The 27,441-nt window shown below is 41.9% G+C and overlaps 4 protein-coding genes across 15 annotated transcripts in view; 2 read left to right on the top strand and 2 right to left on the bottom strand.

Annotated features, from left to right (window-relative positions):
- The first annotated feature begins 1 nt into the window (after position 1).
- RCOR3 (REST corepressor 3) lies at positions 2 to 24,468 on the top strand. 11 transcript variants are annotated; one of them, XM_085219298.1, is made up of 13 exons: positions 56 to 137; positions 856 to 912; positions 1,245 to 2,071; positions 5,094 to 5,171; positions 6,541 to 6,593; positions 8,374 to 8,535; positions 8,875 to 8,999; positions 9,699 to 9,795; positions 12,528 to 12,746; positions 14,391 to 14,468; positions 15,245 to 15,302; positions 20,438 to 20,679; positions 21,110 to 24,468. In XM_085219298.1, the coding sequence occupies exons 4-13, from the start codon at positions 5,129 to 5,131 to the stop codon at positions 21,452 to 21,454; spliced, it is 1,422 nt and encodes a 473-aa protein (XP_085075424.1). In that variant the 5' UTR covers positions 56 to 137; positions 856 to 912; positions 1,245 to 2,071; positions 5,094 to 5,128; the 3' UTR covers positions 21,455 to 24,468. The 11 variants fall into 11 exon arrangements, with proteins under 11 accessions (XP_085075422.1, XP_085075424.1, XP_085075427.1 ...); XM_085219297.1 differs by lacking the exon at positions 56 to 137 and adding an exon at positions 474 to 557; XM_085219296.1 differs by lacking the exon at positions 1,245 to 2,071 and having other exon boundaries at positions 2 to 137.
- The window catches only part of LOC146544893 (uncharacterized), a 38,800-nt gene continuing 34,832 nt past the window's right edge, over positions 23,474 to 27,441 (bottom strand). For both annotated transcript variants that reach the window (XM_085219307.1, XM_085219308.1), the window contains one exon: positions 23,474 to 25,668. The gene's annotated coding sequence lies outside the window, so the exon portion shown is untranslated. The remainder of the gene's footprint in view (positions 25,669 to 27,441) is intronic.
- Positions 23,474 to 27,441, bottom strand: part of LOC146544894 (uncharacterized) — a 4,322-nt gene continuing 354 nt past the window's right edge. The window contains exons 2-4 of the mRNA XM_085217381.1: positions 27,301 to 27,353; positions 25,589 to 26,224; positions 23,474 to 25,509 (exon numbers count right to left, since the gene is read on the bottom strand). Of these exons, the coding sequence (XP_085073507.1) occupies positions 25,310 to 25,509; positions 25,589 to 26,224; positions 27,301 to 27,353 (889 nt within the window). The 3' untranslated portion in view covers positions 23,474 to 25,309. The remainder of the gene's footprint in view (positions 25,510 to 25,588; positions 26,225 to 27,300; positions 27,354 to 27,441) is intronic.
- TRAF5 (TNF receptor associated factor 5) overlaps positions 25,768 to 27,441 on the top strand; it is a 23,247-nt gene continuing 21,573 nt past the window's right edge. The window contains exon 1 of the mRNA XM_085219293.1: positions 25,768 to 25,947. The gene's annotated coding sequence lies outside the window, so the exon portion shown is untranslated. The remainder of the gene's footprint in view (positions 25,948 to 27,441) is intronic.

Below are 27,441 nucleotides of genomic sequence, written 5' to 3'. Positions count from 1 at the left end.
CTGTCCACGCCCGCCCAGCGGCTCACACCGCGCCGCCACCTCACACTCCCAGCTCCGCTACCGTAATGGCGACCGGAGGCCCGGGCTAACAGCCGAGGCACACCACCTCCCTCGCGGGATCCCTGCGCCGCCAGAAAGTAGTCCCCGCCCCCACCCCTGCCGCACGCCGGGGGAGCCCCGCGGCGCACAGCCAGAGTTCCATCTGCGCCAGTGGAATCCTTCCGCCGCCGCGCCGGCTGGGGCTCCGCCGGCATCCCCGCCCCTCGGCTAGATCCGGCCGGGCCGGCGCGGAGGGATTCCCGGGGCCGCGCCGCGCCGGGGGAGGGGGCCACGGTGCTGGGGGGGGGGGAGGGGGGTGCGAGGGGGCAACATGGCGGCTCCGCGTTAACTTTCCCCCCCCAGCAGCCCCCCTCCCCGCGCGATGGAGAAGGGCGCGGAGCCGTGGGGGGGCCGGAGCCGGGCGGCCGCCGGCAGTGGTCCTAAGACCGGCGGCAGCCCCTCCGAAGGGCCCTACTCGGAGCCGGAGAGCGGCGGCGCCGACGGCGGCGACGAGCACGGTGCGAGCCGGGCCGTGTGCGCGCCGCCGAGCCGGGGGGGGGCGCGAGGGCCGGGGAGCGCCCGCCGCCCCCATTGTTCTGCCGGAGGCAGCCCCCGCCCCCCCGGCTCCCTCCCTGCCGGCCGCCGGGGCTCCATCCGCGGGGGGGCCGGGGGAGGTGGCTTCGCCCGCGCGGCGGCGGCGGCGGCGGCATCAGCGGGGGCTCCCGGGCGGCGCTCCCGCCCCCCCGCGCGGCGCGGGGCTGGGACGGCGGCGCGGCCGCTCACCGCTGCCCTTCCTCCCTCCGCTCTGTGTTGCAGATGTAGGCATGAGGGTCGGCGCGGAATACCAGGCGCGCATCCCCGACTTTGAGCCCGGTAAAATCGCTTTTTTTTTTTTTTTTTTTATAATTTATTTCTCATTTTCTTTCTTTCTTCTTTCTTTCTTTCTTTCTTTTTTTTTTTTTTCTTTTCCTTTTTTTCCTCCCTCCTTGTGTCTGCGGGGATGCGCGTGGCGCGGGGTCGGGAGGGATGCGGGGCGTCGGGCGGGTTTGTGATTTCCCCTCCCGCTTTGTGCATCTGCTCGGGGTGAGCCCCGAGAGCGGCCCGGCCTCGTCGTCCGCGGCCCCCTCCTGCTCGCCGCCCGCTCGGGGCGCCGCGGGGCCGGAGGATGCTCGGCTGAACCGTTGACTTCGCTGCTCTCCGAACAGGCTCCGCGGGTGTCAGATGATTTCCTACCGGAAGAGGATTGGGCCGCAGCTCCTCGCAGTGACTCCTCGGCCCCGGCCCCTGCGCTGGGCGCGGGTCCCCACAGGCCACGGGCGGGGGGATGGATGCGGGCCGGGCGCGGGGAATGCCCTTCCCCGAGAGAGGCGCCTGCCCGGGGCCTTTGTTAATGGGGCCCGCCGTCCGCAGCGCTCCTTTTAACGCTGCCTCCGTGGAAATAAATAAAAATGATCACCTCTGATGTGCAGCCTGGGCTTGCTTTTCCTACAGGCCACCTGGAAAAATGCACGGCCTTCCTTTCGCCTTTGGTTAACTCTTCTAGAAGAGGTGTATAGCATTGTTCTGAGTGCACAAACCCCGATCCTTGGGCTAAGCGGATGGTGACTTCTTTGGAACAGCAAAATTTTGCATTACACAGAAAACTTCACAGTGTGTAAAAGTAGGATGCATTCTTACTGTGTTACCAAACTGAGGAGCTCTCAGCAAGATCCCGTGTTCTCTCCTGCTTGCTTTCTGATGGCTCTTGGGGTGGCCTCTCTGAGGGATGCTGGGCGCAAAGCTGAGCTCTTGTCCTCTCATGTATACACCTGCATTATTATTGGTGTGCTTGTTTTTATTGTATTTTGATGTAGCAAATGGACGTTCCATCGTACTTGTGGGTTTGCATAAATGGATGTAGGCATTATTTCTAATTTACTCACTTCCATGATTTTTCCTCTTGCAGTTCCTCTGAGGCCCTTTCTCCTGAGAGTCTCCCCTCTATGCTGGGATATGTGTTTGATTACCTGATTTCAAATGCTTCTTTAACAAGGTAGTTGTGAGGCAGGAGATCCCAGATAGAACTGGGTGGTGTCGAAGCCCACGAAACTCTGAGCAAAAGCAATGGGTAGCCTTTGGCCTCACTTTGTCAGTTTGTAAATATTGGTGAGCGACGCTTTGCAACAATGTGTTGAGGAAGAAAACATTCATGGTTAGAGTTGTGGCAGTATTATAGGTGAGCTCACCATGGAAAAAAGTTGAAGACAGTTTGCTTAAAAAAGAGGTTAATCAGCTGTTTGCTGGACTCTTGGGGCAAGAAGTGGCTGAACGCAGCAACCGGGAGAAGCTGAAATGTGCTCTTCCCATGTTCTACCTATCACCCCTTTGCAGAGGCAAGCCTTCAGCCAAAGCTGTTGTGGGAACGGCACTTGGAATCATCACTAGATGTAACAGCAACGAGATCCATTTACTTGCTGTGATAAATGGCATTAGTAAAATAAAGCCCCTAGATCCCCTCACCTAATTTGCTGAGTTAATGAACCATCTCCCACGCCCCAGGTTTTTGTCTCCTCCTGTTGGTTTCCCTGTGGTACTTCATATTTCCAAGGCAAAACGTTCTGCCTCAGCTTTCTGACCCACTTATCTATGTAGCAGGGTATCACGGTGCTGTGTCCTCACTGGGGGCTGTCCGATTTCTTTCTTAGAGAAAGAGCCATGGAGCATGCCATTGCTGGAAAGGTGCTGTACTGTTGTGTGACCTCCGTGATACGGCTGCCTCTGTGATATGGCTGCCTGAGGAGTTTTATTTTACGCTAAAGAATCAATGCTGTCCTGACTCAGGCAGGCCATGGTACAGTGAGAGTTCACAAAGGCTTTAGTATGAGTTCTGCTTGCTTAGTGCTGAAATGCTGCTCTCCCATTTACCCTGTTCTTGGGGGCTGAGTGGAGAAGGATTGCTGGAGCATTTAAGGTTGCTTATGGATTTCATTTCATTGTTCATCCTTATAATCTTTCCCCTTCTAACCTTGCTGTGTAAAAATGGAGTCTGTTAAAGGGATGTAATGAAATAGCATGGTGAAGTACGTAGAAGTTTCATCTTGTTCGATGTCATCTCTCCTCACAGTCCCCAGTTTATTTTTAAGATGTCCAGTCCTTGGGTTTTAAAGTTAAATTACCAGACACTCCCAGTGCCATTATTAAGTCATGTATGTTTCTAGATACTCATTTTATTCTCAGTACTTATGGTCACGTACAGAGCAATGTTTTCCAAGCACACCTGACTTCTGCTAATGCTAAACTGCAGTGTAGCAGCTGTCAGTCTGGTGCTGCGGTTGCTCCCTTACAGAAGCCGTAGGGAGTGCTTACTGTCATCTCCAGCCAGCACTGTTTCCTGACAGCATTGGCAGCAGCCAAAGTGCAGAAACCTCCTCCAAAGTAGTTCAGTGTGGTTGGGGAGGTGGAGGGGAGACTTGTGTCTGAGATGTAGCTAATAGGTTTTGTCTTCCTTATTGGCATATGCTTCTGCTCTTCTCACCTGCTGTGGGTAAGGTGCTGCCTGGTATTTCCAGCCTCTGCCCATAATAAGCACGTCACCTTTGGGAAGCAGTTCAGCCTTTATTTAGGAGTGGGAGAGTGCTGCTCGCTCAAACACTTGGACACGAAGGACAAGAGGTGGTTTTCACGAAGAAAGATCCTGGGCTTGCTTACGGAGTTGGAGGGATCCCTCCTGCAGGCATAAATGACAGGGCTCAGGACGTAGGTTGTTAACCAGAGTACTTCGGTATTCAATAGCTGACAGTGTCCTTGACATAAACAGGTCTGCAGGTGTCTCTCAGGATTATTACTTTATTTTCTTAAGGAAAAACTGAAGGTCTGCTCACATGAAGTTTGGGTATTTGATATACAGAAGCAGAGAGCCTGATAAACTGATGTATTCTCTAGTGGTCATCATAGTTTCTGCTTTTAGAGAGTGGGATACAGGGCAACAATCATTCTTTTCTGCTAGAAAACAACTGGATGAAGAGGTGGTACAACAGTGACATGTTTGCAGCACTCCTCGTGAGAATATTGCTTTTCTAATGACCAAAAATTCATACTTTCTTTTTCTATTATATTATAGAATTTGCTCTTGTGCTAGACTTGGAAAGGTTGGGGGTTTTTTGGTGTGTTACGCTTTGAAACGGATGCTTTGTGGCTTCTGTGTACATTCTTAAACTTACTGCAGTTACTTGTATGTGTTTCAGCAGACGCAGGAGTTCTTTCAGTGTTTCTAATTGAGTTTTTGAGTTTACAATCGTAATGGATCTGAAGACTGCAAAGACGATAGCAACTTCAGAATGCTGCCAAACTAAAGAGCGAAAAACAACAAAGCTTAGCATATGATTAGAAAGCACCAAGAAGTTATCTCTTCCAAAGTATTGTTTATTTTTTGCTTTGTTTCTCAACAACACATAGAATCTAAATATCAAGGATGAAAGCTTAAAGTGGAGTGAAAAATTATTTATTTGAGGGAATAAATAAATATCCTTCTCTAGGAAAGATGCGAGTAAGGTTCCTCCGAGGTGCTTCCTCAAGGAGTTTGTGCTGACAGTGGTGTAAATGCTCCAGTTGTTGAGTGACGTCTTCAGAAACTTGAAATGTTGAATACATTTGTGGAATACCCATAAAATAGAATACCCATACTGTTAATTGATGCTTTTCCAATATTGGGCAATTTCTTTAAACACATTTTCAAATCAAAGAGACTGAAACATTTTTGTACTTCGTACAAAGTCACGTCAACATTGCAAAACTTGCTTTGTCCCCCTGAAAGATTTGTCACTTGAACTGCTTCCCTTGCTATGGTTCAGGTAGAAGAAAAGCAGAAACAGAGGAGAAAAAGACCCTTAAATCTGTCCACCATTTATAGCAGTGCAGATTGGTTGGCTGTGAACATAAAAATTACATGGCTATGGAAATCAAAACCTTAGTTGTCTTGGGCTTCTCAAGGTGGTTGACTTTTAACTTAGTGTCCCATGAATAGTTGTTCTCTAGAATGTTTTTACTAACACTAAGACTTGCTTGTTTTCTTACAGGTGCCACAAAATACACTGATAAAGATAATGGAGGGATGCTCGTATGGTCACCGTATCATAATATTCCAGATGCCAAGTGTAAGTCTCACTCTGCAGAATTTGAATGCTTAAATTAAGTACTTGTTTCTAGAATTTCTGTTTGCTGTTGACTTTTTAGCGGAATTCCAGGTTTGTAAGAAGCTTTGCTTTTATTTAGCGAACTGTAGGAGACCCTACCTTATTTTGTAGTTAAGTCTCTGTTTTGAATTGCACTGGATGTGTTGTGTGTTTCAGACCAGTGTCTGAAACCTTTTAGTTATTAATAAAGAAATAAAGTATCTAACTGTGAGGAACTTGACGCTCTAAATTTATTGGAAAAGGAATTGCAGTTGATGTATTCAAGGAAAGATTTGTTAAGGTCCTATTCAAGAGATTATTGCTTCTGTGTTACTAGGAAAAAATGATCATTTTTTTCCCCTGTAAAAGTGACCTGAAATATGAAAAAATTTGTCTCAGAAAGATGTGAGGCATTGGAGCAGGCTGCTTTGGGAAGTGGTGGGGTCACCGTCCCTGGAAGTGTACAAGAAATGTGGAGATGGCTTAGCGGGCACTGGGGTGATGAGTTGATGGCTGGACTAGATGATCTTAGTGGTCTTTTGCAGCCTTAATGATTCTATGAAATAAAGAAATTACCTGGATAAATGTGATCAATTTTGTTTAATCCAGTTTAAACTCAACTCATATGAAGTAATGTAGGGAAATAAATTTTTGAGGTTATGAGAATCTGACCCTCAGGACAGTTCCTATATCTTGTCAGTAATTAGAGGTTTGTGTCCTTTGCATTTGAGGGAACATACCTTCAACTACTGCAGAACAGTTAGAAATACTCTGCAAGTATGATTAGGGAATGTTTACTTCACTCATTTAAGGTACAATTAACTCTTTGCAGCAATAGTTCATGGCAGGAACATCTCTGGTTCATTTGAGTAACAAGAATATAATTGTTTCCTTTTTTCAATTGTCCATCCTTTTAACTTAATTTAGTTGCCACTTAATTGTGAACTGTAATGAGTGAGTGGGAAGAGTTTGTTTCTGTAAAAATAAAGTACGCGTTGAAGATCAAAACTAGCAGGACTTCCATCAGACCTAACTGCATAAATTTGGAGTGAGTTCTAAGAAGACTTTGCCTTTCTCTAAACAGCTACTCTCTGACTTAAAAGAAAAATAAAACCCAAAAATTGAACCTCTGTAAGAATTAACTGATGTACAGACTTCACAGAATTTAAATGTTGTATTGCTGTTTATTTGCTATAAGCTACGCATACACTTAATGTTTAGGGGGACCTGGGCCTATGTATTATATTAAAGCATGGAAAGACTCTCTTCCCATGTTAGATGGCTAATTCTTTGGGGCCTTGTAGCAGAATTCTAAGTGCTAAAGAATAATTTTGACATTGCTTTGTTACAGTGGATGAATATATAGCAATAGCAAAGGAAAAACATGGATACAATGTGGAACAGGTAAGTGCTGTGAAGCGAGAGTGCTATTTTAAAGGATTTTTAAAATATAAAAGTATAACACAACTCTTCTTTTCCCCTTGGTTACCATTAATTAACGCTGTTTCTCTTCAGGCACGGCAGCAAACACTGCAGTTAAATGGATCTGCATACAGTTGTGGTCTGGATTCTCTGCAAAAGATTGAGCTCTTTGTTTTCATGACATGCTCAGCTTGTAATGTGCACTTTTGAAAGGTTTGGTATGTTTCTTGATACACTGGGCATGTCATGCAATTGTGTGTGTATATTTAGCTAAAGAATTTCTTAGGAAAGTGGCTTGCAAATTCAGTGTTTAATTCTCCAATTCACATGTGGTAGAATTTTGGACCATCTGTTGCAATAGGGCCAGAAGTAGTAAGGTCTCTTGCATATTAAAAAAAAAAAAAAATGCAAAACTTAAAGACTTTTTACTTTTTTGCCCCCAGAGACAGGGAAACAGCATCAAATTCTACATTTAAGGATAATAAACAAGATTACTTTTATGTTTTTTAATACTCTCCAGTCAACATCCCATTAAAAAGTATAGGTTAAGATTTTGCTGGCCTGCACATAGTTGTGTTGTAATTTTCTTAATAGTTTAGCCAATTTATGTAAAACTGAGATTATCTATTACCCCTAAAATTGATATACAAGTTGGAACATGTTGTATGTTTAAGTTTTGGAGGATGAAGGCTCATAACAGTGAAGACTTAATGCTCATCAAGTCACATGCTATCCCAAGAAGATGCTGCTAACGCTATGATTCCTAGAATAGTGCAGTTTGACAATGTTTATATGTGGTTTGGTTTCTGTTAGAGAAGAGATGGAGCTTAGGAGTCTCAAAATAAGTCTGCAAAAGGACTAAATTTCAAAGCAACTTATAGTACAAAATATTGTATTTCTCATTGAAATAAGTGAAATAAGAATTATCTTTGCAAGAGGTGCTTGTTGCTTGCCATTTTAACAAGAGAAGAGGTTTGTTATACCTGGGTTGTTAGAAGGGGCCTAGAGAGCTGATGGAACAACTGGTGATCGTGTCTGCACTGTGTGTTTGAAACTGAGTGGACTGTATTTCCAAATTCCCGTACCAAACTTGGCATCAAATCTGTCATTGATTCTCAGGCAGTAAGTCTAAATGGTCAGTAATTCTTTAAGAATATTGAGAAATGAAACTATGCAAGAATATATATTTAAATTTCCATTCCCTATTAGGTGCACGTGACATGGAAGTGGCCATGCTGTTATTTGTGGATTGGAGAGTTGTAGAAAGACTGCTCTCACTTTGAACTTTCAAACTTGCATTTTGGATGATCCTCTGGCTGCAGAAAAGTATTTTTATTTTTTATTTTTATTTTTATTTTTTTTGAGTGGGCTGGTAATAAAGGCTTGAAGGCCTGTATGGAACTGTGTAGGTGATACATACTTGTAAAGGAAGAAAGCAGGTCAGATTTGAGTTTGTCAATCTTTTTTGTGCTACCTTAGAAGTACTGCTGCCATGCCAACCTTAAATTATCTCACTATCATAGCTTTAATGAAGTACAGATGTGCCCACTCTTCACACCATCTCCAAAGAGAATTTTGTAGCCTATGAGTGCATAGCCAACAAAATTGCCGATGTATTTTGAGAAGGGCTTCTGATGGTCAATTTTATTTAAAATAAATGTGTGCCTTTTTTTTTTTTGTTTGTTTGTTTGTTTGTTAATGTAACTTTTCTCAACATTATAGAAAATGGACTAAATCCAAAAGGGACTATTTCTTTTCAAAGGCTCTCGGCATGTTGTTTTGGCATAAACACAATATTGAGAAGTCCCTTGCGGATCTCCCTAACTTCACTCCCTTCCCTGATGAATGGACAGTTGAAGATAAAGTCCTATTTGAACAAGCATTTAGCTTCCACGGAAAGAGTTTTCACAGGATCCAGCAAATGGTAAAGTAACATTTTGATCAGAAGTTCAGATGCATTAGAACAAAGGCTCCCACTGGGCTAAAATTTTGTCCTGATTTCTGCAGAGATGCTTTGAGAACAACTTAGGATATAAGATCTAAGTTAATTTCTCCATATATCATATAAGATGTAGCTTTTCCCCTCTGATAAAAAAGTTTCTCCTTGCCCTGCCTCCCAGCTTTTTTTAAATGCATCTCTCCTTTCAATCTCATCCATGCATTTAAGATAGGTAGGTAAAGGTGGTTGTAAATAGAACAGAATTATAATCTTAGGTGGAATGTTAACAAAAAATTGTATTAATATGTTAATGAATTCTTCTAGCTTCCAGACAAGACTATTGCAAGCCTTGTAAAATACTACTATTCTTGGAAAAAAACTCGCTCGAGGACAAGTTTGATGGATCGACAGGCTCGAAAGCTTGCTAATAGAAATAATCAAGGTGACAGGTAAGCCATATTCTTAAGTAGCTAGTTAGAGGCTGAAGTCTTTTTAGATAAAGAGATGAAAAAGGTAGAAGTCTTTTCAGGTTTTTTTTCATGATATATCAGAAACTTTCTTTTTACATTCATGTTAGTCAGAAATTCTACTGTGTAAATTACTGTTTTTGGTTTTTTGTCTTTGAATTAAAATAGCAGGTTTACTTTTTTCTCTTTCCCTCTCTGAAGCACTTTAAATTGGTGAAAAAGTAGTCCTGAATTTTCCAATCTTAGTGTCCTCTTCTGCTCCCCACAGACTTAAACAAGTGTTTATTCATAAATTTGGTGCAGTGGTTGGAAAACTGATCTGTTAAAGCTAACTTGACAAATGAAAGGATATTTTTGGCCTTGTAGCTGACTGTGTTAAGTGTTGATGCTGGCAGAAGTGGTTGAACTGCAAAAAGGTGACACCAATTTCTTGACAGCCGTACCAGTTATACTGTCTTACAAGTGGCTTTGAAACTATAGTTTAGAGTTGCTAGTAATAGTGATAAGGAAGCATGTTTGTAGCAGCTCTATTTTGAAAACTACATTTAACTTTGAAATGTCACACAATATAACCATAAATCTTGATTACTTAAATATTTTAGAGTAGATAATTTTTAGCAAGATACATATCTGGGCTTCAAAAATGGCTAAAATGACTGGCTTCTTATCATCTCTCCTCAGTGATGATGACGTAGAAGAACCTCATCCAATGGATGGAAATGATAGCGATTATGATCCCAAAAAAGAAGCCAAAAAGGAGGTAACAGATAACTTAATGGTGAATGTCAGTTTGTTTGTTTTCTGTGACTGTATTATTATGAAGAATCTCACAGTAGAAAGATTTAACATCTGTGTGTTCGCTGCCTGATGACATTACAGGATTTTTAGTTCGTCAGGATTTTGATCACTTGCAATATAAACTATGTGTGTATGTACATATATATTATGACCAAAGAATGGCAAATATCACTGTCTCCTGAAAGATCTTAAAGTTTTATAAGGGATGTATGCTATCACTGCCATAATTACCTGTTAAAACAGCATTCCCCCTAGCTCTGTCTTGTTGCTTACAATTTTATTGGTTGTGAATTACTGGAAATTAAATGTTTGCATTTTTTAATTAAAAGACTTTTTTTTTTCCTAAGAATACTTTTTTTATTCTTTTGAAGACACAATGAGGTTCTGCATTTCAAGTGATTTGTGGTTTTATTGAAATGCTTCTTACTAGTAAATGTACAGGAAAAAAAAGTCTCCTTAAATGAGCACTTGCTGCTAGCTTTACAGACAAGTGCTGTGCTTAGAGTGTGCTGAGGTTATTGTTTTTCTTTGGGCTAACTTGAATCTATTGATGAACAAGACTAGAAAAGCACAGTTAAGTGTATAAATGGTCAAGGAAACAATCGAACAACATAATGCCTTTGTGGTTTTCCTAAAATTTGAACATTTGTGCTCCTGGAGAATGAGAGGAAGATGGCATAAAATTTCAATATCCCTATAGAATCAGGAAATAGTATCTGGGATTATTAATAAACCTTCATAAGAAACTTCATTTCTGTTGTAACAGGAATGATGCTAAGCAAGAGGCTGGTGGTGCTAGATTCTATTCTCAGTTCTTCAACATCACTTTTTCTCTCTAACTGCCTTAGGAAGGAAAAAAGGACAATTACAAAGATCCCTTTCTGTAAAAGAGTTTGAGATTTGATTTTATTTTTTAACATGCCCATATGGGTTGTTTAGAACTTGAAATGGCACAAGCCCTGATATTTTTTTTACTTTTTAGTCTGCCATTTGTAACAGTGTTCTTACAGTCTGTTGGTTTTGCTTACTGCCTAAGCTGCTTATAAATAATGGCTTTTTTGATTCAATTTCCTTAGTTACTGTTTGAGTCACACGGTTCAGACTGAAAGTAGTATGTTCACAGATTTCTAGGAATGGGATAAAGAGGTCTGCAGTTTCTGATGATCTGTTTGGATCTGCATTAGACAATTTTGTGACCTGATACTTCTAGTGGGATATACATACTTTTACTTCTTAAGTAAAATAGGCTACTTGACAGTGCAGAGCAATGGAAATTTTATCTTACCAGACAAAACTAAAACAAGCCAAATGCTCTAGCCTGGCAGGACAAAAACTCGAAAGAATGTTCTTCTATAAATCCAGATTGAGCAGAAGGAAACTGCAATGTCACACTGAAGGAACAATACTGAACTAGAAAACAAATTGTATAAATGGCTAGGAGTAAACTTAACCTTGACGTTGTTAAATGTCAAAGATGTAAGGCTCTACATCAACTTTGAAGGGAGAGCAAATATCCTAAGTGCTTTTAAGATCACCTCTATTAAGTCTGTGACCGGATTAAGATGTTGCTTCAGCTGCGAAGAGGATGTGCCAGAAGGTCAAGCTTAGAAGAGCAAAATACTCCTTGCTAATCTGTGCTAATGCTCCAGAAGATAACGATCATGGCTGCTGCAATTTGTTTTCTCTTCATTGTGATCAGATGACCACCTACTTTTAACCTGCGTGGATGCCAGCAGGGAGGAGAAATGGGGGGCCTCATAGGGTAGCAAAAAGCCTGAATCCTACACTGTTGTGGTATTCAGTTCTGCTCCAAACTGAAAAAATCCTGACAGGGAGAGTCAGTTTTCCTTCTCTATTCCTGGTCTGTAGGTAATCTACTCAGTTGCTCTGTAAGAGCCATATACATACAGACTAGCTGATGTGCAACAATGTCCAGAAAGGGCAAAGCTGAAACTTTGTCCTCTTAGGTGTCCAAATATATCAAAACAGCACTTGTAATGACTTTCTCTCCTCTTTACTGTCCCTTTCCGTTTCAAAGAAATGAAAAACAAAGGCTTAACTTTGCTAAATTACATGGAATTTTATAAAGTATGAAGTTTTATTTTGTAGAAGTAAATCCATCGTCTGTTCCCAACCTCAAATCCCCTCAAAAAGCAAACAGCAGTATCACTTTCCAAGTCAGAGCGCTTGCAACAGGGAAAAGCGCCAGTCTCATTCTTGCCAGTCCTGATAGACTTTCTCTGATTCCTCTCCCTAACCACCTCCTGATGCCTCCATAACTGACCAAAAGTCAAGGCACACATCCACTGTTTACTTGGTTTAGACATGTAGTATATATATTTAGCTTCTGTGTACATAAGAAGTTCTTGATTCCTGCCCTCTCTCACAGTATTCAGATGTCATTTCTTTACCATATTCTGAATTTTCAGCTATGCTCAAGGAAAAAAAAAAAAAAAAAAAAAAAAGGATTGATTGGAAGATGGATGTTTCTAAGCCTACTGTGAGCTTGTCCAGCAAATGACTATTGTGCTACATCATTTCATCTGCAAAACTTAGTTTGGCTACTGTGAGCAGGGAAGGATAATAGATTAGGGGTGTGGGTTTTTTTTGTCCTAAGTATGACATTGCAATGCTACGTGATTCATTATTCTTAAGAAAAGTTCTGTATAAGATGCTGTTATTCTTTAATAATTTATTTCTTGTAAATTAAAGGGCAATAATGAGCAGCCTGTTCAGACCAGCAAGATAGGGCTGGGTAGAAGAGAGTATCAGAGCTTGCAGCATCGCCACCATTCTCAGCGTTCCAAATGCCGTCCACCAAAAGGCATGTACCTGACCCAGGAAGATGTGATAGCTGTTTCCTGTAGTCCCAATGCAGCCAACACAATTCTTAGACAGCTGGATATGGAACTAATCTCATTAAAGCGACAGGTACCATGGGTTATTGGTCTTGTTTTCATCTCAATTTGTTCCTGTAATGATTTTGTAGATTATAAGATTACCTGTGAAGAGTCTGAAACATCTTTAATGTAAGTCTTCCTAATTTTGTTCCACAGTTACCTCCAGAAATGCTGGACACTAGCTGCTCTTCAGTTTTATTTTTTTGTTTCTCTGCTTTTGCAGATAATGTGAAACAAGACGACCCTCTTAAAAAGGGGTTGGGGGAGCATGGCATGAAAAAAAACATTACTTATTTGGGGAGAGGAGAAAACTAAAGTCATTTTTGATTTTTTTGATTTTTTTTTTTTTTTTTTTACTTTGGGAGAAATATTTAAATGACAGTTGAGAATACAACCAGTGAAGTGGTGAAAGTTGTTATGCTTAAAATCGTGGCTGTTTTCCAAATCGTGGTACCCTACATAACATGAAAGTATAAGGGGGGAAAAACCATGGGCCTTGTTATTTCTCTGAGTTGATGAGCTTTCTGCTTCTTATTAAATTTGTAGTCTCTCTTGCCTGCCTCCTTTGCATGAAGAAGTTAACCTCTGGCACTTAAAATTGAAACACAATGTATCCAGCTTTTAAGGGCACAACAGTATGTCCATGTTTGCTTTCCTGGGAGCGACGTGGCTACAAGTTCAAGGCTTATCTCCTGGAATTTCTGCCTCCTTATGTAGACTGCTAAGAGCTGCCATGTTGCAAAATCGTGGAGTAAACAAAGGGTTTTGTGGGCTTTTTGCTCCCTTGTATTCTTTTGCAGGATAAATATGCTTCTTTCTATCACAGCAGGACTTTGGGACTAAATAGCATAGTTGGGTTTCACTCTTTAACCTGAGTGTAGGTGAGTTACATCCTTGAGGTTTCTTTCTCTTCTTTTCTTGCAGTGATCTCAGGGATGCAGCCTTTGGAATCTGCTACTGAGCCGTCTGCTTTTGTGTCCACACTGAAAGGACTCTTGTAATAAATGTGCAACATAGTATGCAAAACTACATTCTTACTATGTTATCTTACGTGCATCACTGTCAGGCTTAAATGGCTAATAGATATATTAATAGATACATAGGTATAAGTACAATTTAGAAATTCTCTTCTTTCTATAGGCTAAGGCATTTTGTTCACGTGTTTTCAGTAATTCCAACAAGCTTCCATAAAGGGAATCACAACCATAGATCCATAAAAAGCAGTCTGTCAGAAGCAACTAACTGGAAACATCTCATACTTTTTCTTTTCTTCTTTTCAAAGTTCTTTTTGGAGAAGGAAGAAGTTTGCCTATACAGTACATCTCTCTTACAAATCTAGGAACTGAATTTTGTGTCTAGTATATTCTGCATTCTTTTTCCAAGAACAGATGTCATCAAAATTTGTGTTTTATGTCCTTCATTTAATATTCTTGCAGACAACCTGTTCTTTTGAAAAACTGGCTTGAATATTTTTCTCTCCATAGTGAACTGTGCTGTTCTTTTTATTTTTTATTTTTTTACTTTTTAAAAAATGGTTAAAAGTAGTGAAGCCTTAAACCATAATATTTCTCTTTCTAACTTAGGAGGTACACTTGTGGCAATCCTAGTGAAGATATATGTGTAAAGTGACCAACTTTCTTTGTGGAGCTGATTAACTTTGTTGTTTTTGACCAAGGTTCAAAATGCTAAGCAAGTAAACAGTGCACTTAAACAGAAAATGGAAGGCGGGATTGAAGAATTCAAACCTCCTGAGGTAAATCAGAATAAATATCAGAACTTGTGGCCTTGCATTTACATTAGTGGGAAGCTACAGAAATGTTTTGCTGCAGCATAGTGCTTGCATTTCAGCAGCAGCTTAAACAGGATCCATTGAATAACATGGTGTGGTGAGTGTGTCCAGTCTTTTTACAAGGAATTAGTAGTAGGCTTTTTTTTATGTTTACTGGCAGAGTCAATAAGCAGAAGAAACTGAAATGTAGCATCTGTTTATGACAACAAAGGGATGAAATTGACTCATTTTTCTGATTAGAAGTGGTTTATGTAGACTGCTAGCAGTAAATTCTGTGCTGTTCGTGAAAACACCAGTGTACATAAGATTTGGGCATTTGAAATGAATGATAGATTACTACAGAAGTTTTCTTTCTGGCTGTTTGAAAGGCTTGCATATGAGACATAACACGAATGTAAAAGACTCCTAATGCCAAGTTCTAATAGTTTAGATACCTTTAACCTTAAATTCAAATTCTGTCTGCATAAAGATCATTAGCTTGTGCACAAGTTCTGATATAGGAGGTAAAATTAGGAACTGTGATACAGCAGTAGCTTTTCTTCTGCTTTAGACTTATGCTCAAATCCTTAAATGGTACTTCCTCTTCACAAAATCAAAACAATAAATTTATGGCTTATATGCAAGAGATTTTTACTTATGTTACGATCTGTAATGCAACTAAAATACATTCTAATGCTCAGATATTTTACAGCTGTTGAAACATTTTAATGATCTTTGTGCCATTTCTCTAATTTTAATAGTCTAATCAGAAAATCAATGCCCGTTGGACCACAGAAGAGCAGCTTCTTGCAGTACAAGGTATGTTAATAGTAGAAGTGACCTGAAATATGATGCAAAGGATTTTAAGAGGTGTTCAGGCATGTATTTATATTTCCTTCTAAAGAAAGCTGGACGTTTATCTGGTCTTACAAGGAAGTTACTGGGAGAACAACAAAAATAGTGAGAATGCTTAGCATATTCATTCAAGCATCATGTCACTAGTCTTTCACTTAGCTTTTCTATTTAAGATTTAATATAAGCTGGGTTTAACAGCTGTATTAATACAGAAAATTCCCTTCAATCACCTTCTAAATAACCTTACACGAATTTCTACAAAGTGGAAGACTGAGGTACTAGTTGGAGTAACGACATTTGAAGCAAACATTTCTAAGACATCTTTCCATATCCTTGAAGTAGGAAGAGGCAGAAATAAAATTACTTTTCAGCAAATAACAGTTGTTTTTCTCTGTTCATAAGGGAATAAAAGAGCAGATATCTACCCATTGGGGGCCTATAATAGTCTTGAGTGGATGCTAATGTAACAGTCTCATTGGAGGAGAAAACTCCAAAAATTTCTAGTAGTCTATTGATCTACTGATGTGGCTAATTTGCAGTTGTTCCATTTATACACAGCAGAATTGATTCTTGTCTTGCTTTAACATGCACTGCCTAGTCAAGGATCATGCAAAGGATATATCTAGAGAGCCTGTTACTGTTTTGAATTATATGTTGATTCATTTCTATTGATCATCTTTTCTAAATAAATACAGATCAAATCAGCTACATGTATATATGATATATCCCCGTATTCTTCACTTCCTTTAAATTGAAAGACTCAATTTTAGTGCAAAACCTTCCACTTGATCAGTGTATCAGTATAAAGTTGTCAGGTGTACATACCTGCTGGTTGTTGGCCAGGTGGATGAACCTGAAATTAGGCTTATTTCAAAATGTGAATGGAAATGCTGAAGAGAATGGTGTTTCACGCCTTTCAACTTGCATGCCTCTGAAACTGGGATTTGCATCTCCAAACTGTTTTCTATCCTAAGTTCCTTCAGTGTTGCTAAAAAGCTTACTTTTTAATTTTCTTCCCAAATGCAAGACGAGGAGGTGCTTGTCTTTGATGTGGTAGTCTAATAGGTAGAATGCTTGCTGCAGAAGTGAGGAAAGTCCAGGTTCATTGTAAATGGATTCGAATCACCTTCAATTTTCAGAGTTCAGTTATTAGAGCTCTAACCAAGGAGGAACTGTTTGGGAAGTAATAAGAATGCACTGAGCTTTTGTTCAGCTATGGCAGAATGTAACCAATAATGGAAATGAGAAAACTGGAGTATGGAGAAAAAAGAAAGGATTGATGACAACTGCCTGGAGAGGCATTCTAATCTTCCAGTCTCTCCTTGACAGAATGTTTTATAAAGACAGTCAGCTCTAATACTTAAGGATAGGATGAGAAGCCTACTGGAAGAAATCCATTTTCACTGAATTTCTGTGAGCTTCTTTTATGTATTGTTTTCTTTATAGTGTCTTCCATTGTCCACTATCTAATACAAGGATAGGAGAACACCTCAGCATGAATATTTTTATCCCATCTTTCTCTGTTATCCCCTCCCAGCATATGACTGTTGTAAGTGTTAACATCCCATCCCCCAAGCTGAGGAACAGCACGGCCCCTGATTCCTTCCTTCAAAATAGTTGCTAGAACTAGAAGCCTATTGTTTGAAGGACCCAAGCATAGGGGCATGTAGTCTGTACACTTAAAATTGATTCAGTTCATCAAAGACATTGATGTATTTTGGCACATAGTTTAATAAATTTACAAAAATGATCAGCATTAAGCAGGTAGGTGACATTTCTGGAATTTGTTCTCTAATTCCTACCATGGAATCAGAAAAATAATCTGCTGTAGTACAGTTTTGGTTCTTTTTTTTTTTCCCAAACATGAACTAACCCTTGTAGTCTGTGGGCTAATCTCAGGAGATTGGCAGTAACTGAAAAAAAAAGCTGAAATAAAAAAGAAGAAGAATAGAGCTGTGTGTAATCTCAAAAGTAGCATGGCTGCTTCCACTGGGATCAAGAACTCAGACTTTAGATCTTCAAGCCAACCTTTTGCAGTATTAATCAAGTTACTGTTTGACTTTGTCTGAATAGTCATTGAATGCAGTGGGCCAGTTTGTCATGTGAGTTTGTTAACTTACCAACTTTATTTGTGTACAGAAATGTGTGAGCACAGTCATCTTTTTAAACTTAGATTTGTTCAAAAGAGCAAAATTTGAAGTGAAAAGCAGGCTTGATTTTTGCAGTGGAAAATAGTTAGGAAACCAAGATCCAACCCTAAGTAAGCTAGTTGCTAGGAGCGCCATAATGACACTACATTGTAACTGTGGCTGTTGTAACACAGAGGTTGTGGTTAACTGTTTCTGCCTCATTGTGGTGCTGTGTTATTTTGCTTTGAACCTAAGCTAATGTTTTTGTGTGTCTGGCATCGTTTGCTGTGCTGCGCAGCACTAGATAGCAGAGGCAATGTAAGACTTAAGCTTTATGAGTTCCTCTGAGTTAGACATCTAAGATGAAACACTGCTGAGCATGCATAAGTTGAAGTGCAACTCTTACCTGGGAAAGTTCAGAGAAGGTTGAAAGATTCCCACGATCAGGGCTTGTTTCATTTGAACTCTTGTGGAGGCATTCATGCCTCTGAAGAGAGGCTATGCAGTTATGTTTAGAATTTCTCTTGCAGCAGCCTCATAACATTATTCTTACTAAATAATATATTAAATACTTCAGAAATAATTTGGGTGCTGTTTGGCACAGAGTTTGAATAAGGATGTGTATGTAATGTGCTCAGATTTGAAAAGAATGATGAGTTAGCATCAACACTTACAGATGTGCCAACATCTTACATGTAAAAAATGTCATAAAATGAATACTGAATTTCTGTTTCTGATGCAATGTAGAAGTGCTTTATTACATCCTTATAGATAAAGTCATTGTGGCAGTGCTAAAGCAGTGCTAAATAACTCTGAAAAATCCAAGATGGGTAGTGCTGTGTGTAGCAAACTGACGTTTGCTTTTCTTTAGATGTTTCTCATAGTTGGGTTCTCAGTTGAAGGCACAATGCACTGCTTTCAAGTTGTCTGCTTGGAAGTAGGCTTGTCTCTGTCAACTGCAGTTGAAATTAGATAAGAGGTTCAGTTCTGCAGGTAAAGGGGAGGTATAGACAGCTTAATAATAGACAACCCTGAAATTGCTAGAAGTCTGAACTAGTTCCTGAACAAAAATGTGCTTTGTTCTGCTGGGCACTTTGCTCACTGGATGATTTCTACAGGGTGTAAATAAGTTGCAGTAGGCATTTCATGATCATTATAAATTAGAGCTGTAATGGTAGGGCAATCCAAGGATATTAAAACACGGGAGGGAGTGCTCTGTGGGTACATGTAGCTGTTTAGGTGTTTAACTAATACTTGATGTAGAGCCAAATCCCTCCTGTATTTGCCTTGCCCAGATACCTGTGTGCTCCCCCAGGAGTCTCTGCTAGATTCTTTTGTTTCCTTTCTGAGGTTCTGGCAGCCAGAGTGGTTGGATTCCTTTGTGTGCCCAAGAAAAAAATTTAATGTTGCCAAGCTCTTGACAGTTTTAACATCACCTTCAGCTGCACTAATTGTTACTATCCCAGAGCTGAACTTGTCTCTTAAATTGCTGTGAGAGTAAGTGCCACATCAGAAATGCCTATTAATGAAGACAGTAGAAAACATCAGAGAAAGATGAAGGTCATACTCTTTTAACAGTTCTAAGTTGTACAGATACATAGCTCTCAGATTTGTAACAACTTTTCTGAATATTTTGTTTCATTTTCTGAAGTCACACATGAAATCAGGAGCAAACCTCAGCTCTGTGATGAGATGGAGTGCCTGTCCTCTAAACACTGTAGCTATCAGGAGCATCATGTAAGAAGTCAAATTGTAATTCACTCATGCATAGCTAAGAGCAAAATCGAGTCTTCTATTTATTGAGACTGGAGAGTGCCTTGCAGTACCTTAGAGTACATCCACCTAATGTTCTATTTCTTTAGGTTCCAAACCTCTGGCCACTTGTGATTAAAAATAGACTTTGTGCAACTGTGCTCTAGGATGAGGATTTTCTCCTGAAGCAGGCAACATGAGAAACTAAACTAATACCCTAAATAAACAGAGCCAACATTTTCAGATTTTAATTCCAGTTTTAGTGTTAAACCACAACATTCTGTTCTTTTTTTTTTTTTTCTTCCCCCTCCCCTCCCCACATAATATGCAAGTGTCATTTTAGAACTTTAAAAAGCATTGTTAGGATTTTGAAAAGGACCAGCAGTATTTTCTTGTGGAGTGCTGATAACATATTGACATAAAAACAGGTGAAAAGAACAATGCAAAGATCTTCTTTCCTGCTGCTCCTTGCTGCAGAATTTGATTGTGGAGGCTGGTGCTAGGCTGTCTTAGACACAGATACCACTGGCTGCTTGTATTTATGTTCTGCTAGGTGGTTGTCCAAAGCCCCAGGTTTGTTTACCCCGCTTGAATGGTGAATGAAAGCTTTAAAACAACTTTGTCCAGTGAATGCTTGCCAATTACTCTTTAGCCCCAGTACAGCATGTCACAAGCGGAGGAATAAGCAGTGTATGGTGACGTACAGAACTGTGCCCCTGTGCTCAGCGCTCCTGCTGACCAGCTACTGCACAGGTGGTGGACAGCTGGTGTGGAGGGAACCTACAAAAGCTGTGTCAACTTTTGCCACTTGGCATCTCCAGTACTATACCCTGTTACAGCAATACACGTATATTCAGTTATCTTCCCTCTCTCTTCTGGAATTTAGTTTGGGCTTCTGCCTTTAGTCCAAGCACACTGATTTACTTGGTTTGTCAGAGGCCAGATCTCTGTGGTTTTAGGCTGGGAGGCTTGGTGAGTAAGCCAGGATTTTTAAGAAGACTGGGTAATGACCTTTTAATAAAGTTCTTGATTTATGTGTTGATAGCTATGCAATTAAATATTTTTGTCTAAATGGAAATTGAGGCCTTCTCCTAATTGAGAAATCCTCCTAATTAGTGAGTCTGGTTTGCAGGTCCCATAGGATCTCTCTATAAATACATCACACGTAGCTGTGTCTGACTGATCCTTCACAGCTATGTTATTTACTTTGCCTTCCAGGTGTCCGCAAATATGGTAAAGATTTTCAAGCTATTGCAGATGTAATTGGCAACAAGACTGTTGGCCAAGTGAAGAACTTCTTTGTAAACTACAGGCGTCGGTTTAACTTAGAGGAGGTATTGCAGGAATGGGAAGCGGAACAAGGAACCCTGGCTTCTAATGGTGATGCTTCTGCTTTAGGGGAGGACACAAAAAATACTTCTAATGTGCCATCAGGAAAGAGCACTGATGAAGAAGATGAGGTGTGTTTTGTGTACCAGATATAAGTAAGCATGGGTTGAGGAACAGCATTTTATTTAGTGATGTAATGTAAGGTTAACTGGTGTGGAGTGGCAAACCACATTCTAAAGAATGATGATAAGCTTGCATAGAACTTCAGCCAATGTCGTTAACCCGCTGGGAGCAGGACCGCACCTTTCATAGTGACGATCACGTTACTGTTTTATTGTTAAAATACAGTTCTTGTTCTAGAAAGAAGACTCTTGCTTCATAGATATTTTTAGTTCTGCCGTCTGTAATATTTTGGTTGGCGATTTCTTTTCAGTAACTTCTCAGTTTTCGGTTTTGTTTTTTAAATGCTGTTTCCTGTGTAGTGGACAGTGGCAACCCCAACGGCACTGCGTCCCGGCTGGGATGGCTCTTCACGCGATCTTGTCTTTGTCCTTTGTGCAGGCGCAAAGCACTCCGACCACTCAGTGTTTAGGCCCTTCACCTCCAGCGCAGGCATCTGCTCCAGCTCCTACCGCTCCCATGGCAACTTTAAATCAGCCACCCCCGTTACTTCGTCCAGCGCTTCCTGCTGCTCCTGCTCTCCACCGTCAGCCTCCGCCGCTCCAACAGCAGGCGCGATTTATTCAGCCAAGGCCAACTCTCAATCAGCCTCCCCCACCGCTCATCCGCCCAGCTAATTCCATGCCTCCCCGTCTGAACCCAAGGCCGGTGTTGACCACCGTTAGCGGCCAGCAGCCACCCTCACTGATTGGAATTCAGACAGAATCCCAGTCCACTCTGCACTGAAGAAATAAAGCAGAATTATGCTAACGCCTACATCGGAAAGACTGTATCAAGGTACTTTTCCTTTTCCAAATAAAGAAGCAGAAAAAAAGCGAGCCTTCGCAGGTAGCAGACCAGTCTTACAGAGGAGCAAGGTAATGACCAGTGCTGGAACCACGTGAATGACCACCTGTGTAAAAATATTTTTTGTAGAAGACTTGTATAGAAGAACAATGCCTACAGTACAGCCCTCCTCTATGTGAATAACTGTCGAAGGAAGCTAAATTCATATATGAGTCAATTTTGAACACACCAGGATTTCATTTAACTGATTTTTTTACTCTATTTATTTTATTATGGTTCTTTGTAGTCGAGCATCTAACTACAGGAAAGTAGGCTGGCAAATCTAGGAATAAGTAATATTGTAGGAGATTTAAATGTAGTGGTTTTCTGTGTGTAATTTTTATTTTATTTTTTACTTTTTAGTGGAGAAAAAAAAATAAACCTAATGACCTTAGGTTCAGAATTTTTGGCCCTGTTTAGATATCTGTAGAAGCATTTCTTGCAATTGTAAAAGGTAGATGATTCTTCTCTTAATGTTTTTTCCCAGAATGTTTTTTCTTGTTTAAAAAAGGTACTTTCTTATTAAATAGTCCTCTTCAAGAGTGTTATGAAAACTCAATGAGCTATTGTACCAAACATGCTAAACATCACATGTGTTCTACTCATAGAAGCTGTCTGGAAACAGGAGTCCAGTTTCCTGCTGCACTCTCTCTTGTAGGCTGGGCTGGGGAGAGGCAGCAACTGCCAGCACCCAGGGGGATGACAGCAGAGGAACTGCTTAGCAAGAACTATCCATTTAATTAGTTCTTCTGCTGACCCTTCTAATTTAAGTACAGCAGAATTTCAGTCCTCTGAGAACATCTTGCTCACAGTTGGTATTCGCGAGATCATTGATATCTTGCCTAGGATGTATGATAGATGTACAGAGGCTGAGGGTGGTAGGAGAGCAACGTAGCAATAGGACTCTCTGCTGCCTGCCTGCCCAGTGTTAAATGTCTGATTTCTGCTATTGCTGGCAGATCGGTGGGCTGGGTTACGGCTATCATGGTTTGTTTTGTTTTATTCACTAGTAAAACCTGCGTTTGGGTATCAATTATGGCTTCCCCATTTTAGGAGACTAAAAGGTTGGGGTTTATTTTCCATGGTATTTACTATTACATTTTTCTTGTCTAAAACCCTGATTCGTGCCCAGCAGTAGTTTTTTTGGTTTGTTTTTAAAGCAAACGCCTCTCCCTTCCAAGTAAACTAGGCTTCAATTTTCAGTACCAGCATTTGAAACTATGATCTGAGTCAAGCTATTGAAAAACATTGCATTGCTAACTGCTATGCTATTCTAGAAAATTATTTGTTTATACCTGGTGTTTAAAATCCTTTTAAATCCATTGTGTTACTAGCTTGATTTGCCCATCACTCGGATGAGACTATATTTGAAAATGGAACGTGCTCTCCCTCATTCTTTCTGCAGATAATGTGGTGGTCTGACCACCAGTTAGCAGTTGGCTAAGGCTTTTCATTTGTGCAAAGGGAAGTTCTTACAGCACCAGATCCTATTACTTTTGTAAATCTAGTATTAGGGATTGATATTTGTGACCTGAATTGCAATTAAAGCGTTCACCTTTATGGTTAAGTTCACAAATATTTTCAGATCAAACTCAGTTTTTCTTTCAATACAGCTTTCAGCAATGCACTGGTGTCTCATGCAAGGGGTCCTTTTTAGGAATTTTCTTCTGCATCAGAGTAGGTTTTTAGCCACTATGTGAGCATCAGATGACCTCTCTCCCGAGAAAAGCAGCACTGTAACACAAGTGCTGAGGAACGTGTGATCACTGAATCGTTTGTTCTGGAAGTCTTAAGTGTCCCTCAACAGCCACGTACGGATCTGGCTGCTCCCCAGATGGGTTTTTAAAACTGATAGGAAATCCATTTCCACATCCATAAGTATCTCAGTTGTTAATAGTGAATAGGGTACATCTCCAGTACTTCTTTTTTTTTTTTTTTTTTTTAAAAGCATTGAGTCTCCCAGGTGTGTGTATTGTACCTTTGCTAATTTTTGTCTTGTCTCGTCGATAGACTTCAGTATGCAGAATGTTGGGTGTTGCAGTAGAGTTGGCCGCCACCAACTGCTATAAAACTGTTCAGTACATTGTAATTCAGTTTAATCTTGTTTAAATATTCTATAACTGGGCAAAGGCGCTGTATTTGAAGGGGGCGGGAGGGGCAGAGATGGGTAGTATTTCTTCCTTTACCAACACTGTAGCACACAGTAGGGATTTCCTAGCGTTTGTAGTACTAAATAAGTATGTACATAGCAAAATGTCTTTATTGTGTGCTTTGCAGAGTATGTGCATACAGTTTGCACGTCCTGTTTTTGGGGGTAGGGTTTGTTTTAAGCAGTGTTTGCCTGGAGAGTGATATGCTTGCTGCTTAATCAAAGGATTAAAGTTTCAAAGAAATCTGTGTCTTCTATTTTTATGTACCTGGTAATAGTCTAATATGTTAGGGCCCTTATACTGTGATTCTCTTCTAAATTCATTTCTATTTTTTTAAGAATTAGAAATAAAATTATACAATGGTGTTGATTTCGGTGGGGAATTTCTTTTGCCATATCTCGTCTCCTGTTTTTGTAATGTAGTAATGAACTCTGACTTCAAGGTTGGCTTAATTTTGTCACTTTAAAAAATGTAAAATGTTTGCACACTAAAGTTCGGCTGAGAACGTGTATCTGACATTGTTCAAAGCTAATGTAACTCTACAGCTTTTTGTACAGTTTATTTTAGTTAATAAAGCAAAATGGTACTAAAACTGACAGGTTTTACAACTGCAAGGTATAATTTGAACTACATCGTCTGAGGAACAGCGCTTGCAAAATATGGATGTACAAAAATATCAGATCTAATTGTTGCACTTTAAATCAGAATGGGTATGGAGTGAAGCAGGTATTCCTGCATTAATAAAATCAATCACTAAACATTGCACATCATCGTACAGCAGTTTAATTTCTTACATAGTTGACGATGAGTGAAAGGAATTACCATGACTTGTGTTCTTAGGTTTTGGTTTTTGTCTTTGTTCTTGTTCTGGAAAGTTCACAGCCCCCAGCAACCATGAGCCTGTAGCTTACCGAGGGGGGAGCCTGAGTAGGAATCGCATGGGATTACAAAGAGAAGAGGATGAAGGTTACTAGAACAGGGCTGAGCTGCTTTCTTATAAGGGGAGAAAATGGGCTGAAGTGAGAACTGCTGCTTGGCAGGAATGGTGTCAGAGAGCAAACTCAGGTCCAAGAGGAACTTCTTGAGAGGATATAGATCAATTTGTGTTTTCGAAACAAAAAGGAAATGGAATAATCAGCTGTCACAGCCACGCTGCAAAATGAGGCACTGTAAAATGTGCTAAATAGAGCTGGGGCATTGTGATAAAAGTGATGGACCTCCAGCTCTCCCCAGGGTTAAAGAAGAAAAACCTGTTTTCCTTTCTCGGGGTGCACTGGAAGGGGGCATGGGCATGGCAGAGATTTGCTCTGAAAACAGGGAGTTCTATGTGAAGTACAGAAGAAAAATATAGTCCTTAATACCACTTAATGCCCAATTACAGCCTAACACAATTTAAATTCTAACTGAGCTACTAGTGAATAAGGGAGGAAGAGCCTATACTCTGGTGGGAAGAGGAGGAGGACACGTACGGAGAGCAGTATCCATGCTGCTTACGAGCAAGTGGCCCCACTTTTGTAACAGACATGCTAAAATAAGTACTGAAGAAAAACTTTAAATGAATCTGCTTACGTGTAGTTCTGCACACCAAAAGAACCGGGCAGCAAAACTATTTTAGCCTTGCTGCTACTGGTGCAGAAGGCTCCTTTCGGGCTAACATCCGCGTAACCCCGAGATGAGGGATCTCCGGGCGCCCTGCTGCTTTGCTCTCCAGGAGCTGCAGCGACAGCAAGGTCCGACCCGCTGCTCGGCGGCCCCTCGGCACACCTCGCGGTACCTGGAAGCGGCGCTCCGGGGGAGCTGAAACGTCTGTCGGTAGGATGGGGATCAGGAGTGCCACCCCACCTCCAAAGGATCTGTTCCTTCACCGCTATACGCGTTTACTCACAGAAACGTGACGCCTGTTGTTCCGAGCGGTGCTCCCGTGAACTTCCCAGACAGGCGGAACCCCGAGTAACCGGGACATTCCTAAAGATAAAAACAGCGATACGCTTAATTTCGGCAGCAGGGGGAGGAGCCGACCACTCCCGCCATCCCCCACCGTTCCGCCTCTCCAGCCGCAGCCGCGCTACCCCGCCCCGGGCCGCCCCGCAGCCCCCGCCGCCTCGGTCTCTCCCCGCCTCGGGGTTGCCATGAAACCGAAAGCGGCGGCGCTTGCGCTTCCCGCCCGCGCTGCCCCCCGCTCGGAGCCGCGCCCCGCACCTCCCCCCGCCGCCCCGGCCCGGCGTGCGGCGAGCTCCGGCCCAGGTGCGGTGGGGAGGCGGGCCGGGCCCGGCAGGTGCCGCGGGGGGCGAAGGGGCCGCGCGGCGCGGTGCCGGGATGGAGCGGAGCGGGGCGGGGCTGGGCGGGGCGGAGGGCCGCTTCTCTCCGTGCCGCGCCTGGGGGCGGGCTGCCCGCTGCGGTGGACACTTTGGGTGGCGGATGCGGCCCGCGCGGAGCCCGGCGACGCCGCCCGGCTCGACGTGAAGCCAGCCCTGATACAGTGTCGGAGGGGGTGGGTGGTGGGAGAGGTGGATTTGGGAGCCTGGAGGGGGAGAAGGAGGTCAGGGCTGCCCCTGGAGGTGGCGGAGTCACCGCGCCTCGAGGCGTTCAGGAACCGCGGAAATGTGGCACTGAGGGACGCGGTTAGCGGGCGTGGTGGGGATGGGTTGGTGGATGGGCTGGATGGTTCTAGTGGTCTTTTCCAACCTTAACGATTCCGTGTGGTTCTGGTGTAATGAGCAAGTGGAGGGATGGACAGAGACGTGATGTGGTTGTAGTTGTGGCTTGCAAAAATCATCCCTGGGTGCTGGGTCGGTGCGTATGTACCGCCTGCATTTTAGAAAAGTGTTTGGAAAGCAGGCAGATGGTGAGCGCCTGGAAAAGTGCATAAGCACACAAGATGTACTGCATCATATGGAGATATGAAATGGAGCTGATGAAACTGTGCAGGCTTAATTCTTTAAGCCCAAGAGAAAGGGATGAAGGTAATGGGCCCACGTGTAGTCCGGGCTGGCTGTGTTGAATGGAGGCAGGAGGGACTGTGCAGGAGGTGGTCTGCTTCCTTAGAATGGTTATAAAGAAGTCTCTTAGAATCAGGGTGGTGAGGAACTGGAACAGGCTGCCCAGAGAGGAAGTAAATGAAGAGAAGTCCCTGGAGATACTAAAGATCAGGCTGGAGGGGCTCTGAGCACCTGACTGAATTGTAGGTGTCCCTGTTCATTGCAGGGGAGTTGGACTGGATGGCCTTCAAGGGTACCTTCCAATTCCAACAATTCCAGCACAGATGCTGGAAGAGATAGCTGGAGCTCAGCTTTTGCAGGAAGCCTGCAGCAGTCTGGTGAACTTGTTAGCAGTTGGCAGGAAGCTTTGGCTCAAGGTGTTAACTGCCGAGAGATAAGTAAAGACAGGAAGGAAGAAAAGAAAGCTTGTGGCTCTCACAGACGCTGCAGAGGTGGTGGGAAGATGCACTGAAGCAGTACTTACAGAGTTTGGAGAGAATGAGAAGTGACATCCAGAAGGGGACAAGATTTTTAAACTGGAAAGCTTCTATTGGAAACTTTGATAAAAGGAGTTTCCAATGAATGCAAAGAGCAGAAGCCACTCAGCTCTTTATTTTACCCGCATACTTGCTAAACACTATATTGAAGACAGAAGCACAGTTCTTGCAAAGCCTTCAAAGTGGAGAGCTATGAGTAAGGTTGTAGAATCACAGAATGCTTTGGTTTGGAAGGGACCTCAAAGCCCATCCAATTCCAAGCC

This window comes from Meleagris gallopavo, chromosome 2 (genome assembly GCF_905368555.1).
Source record: "Meleagris gallopavo chromosome 2, MGAL_WU_HG_1.1, whole genome shotgun sequence".
NCBI classification, from domain to species: domain Eukaryota; kingdom Metazoa; phylum Chordata; class Aves; order Galliformes; family Phasianidae; genus Meleagris; species Meleagris gallopavo.
Note: the sequence above shows the minus strand (reverse complement) of the source record. Positions and strands in the feature narration are given on the sequence as shown.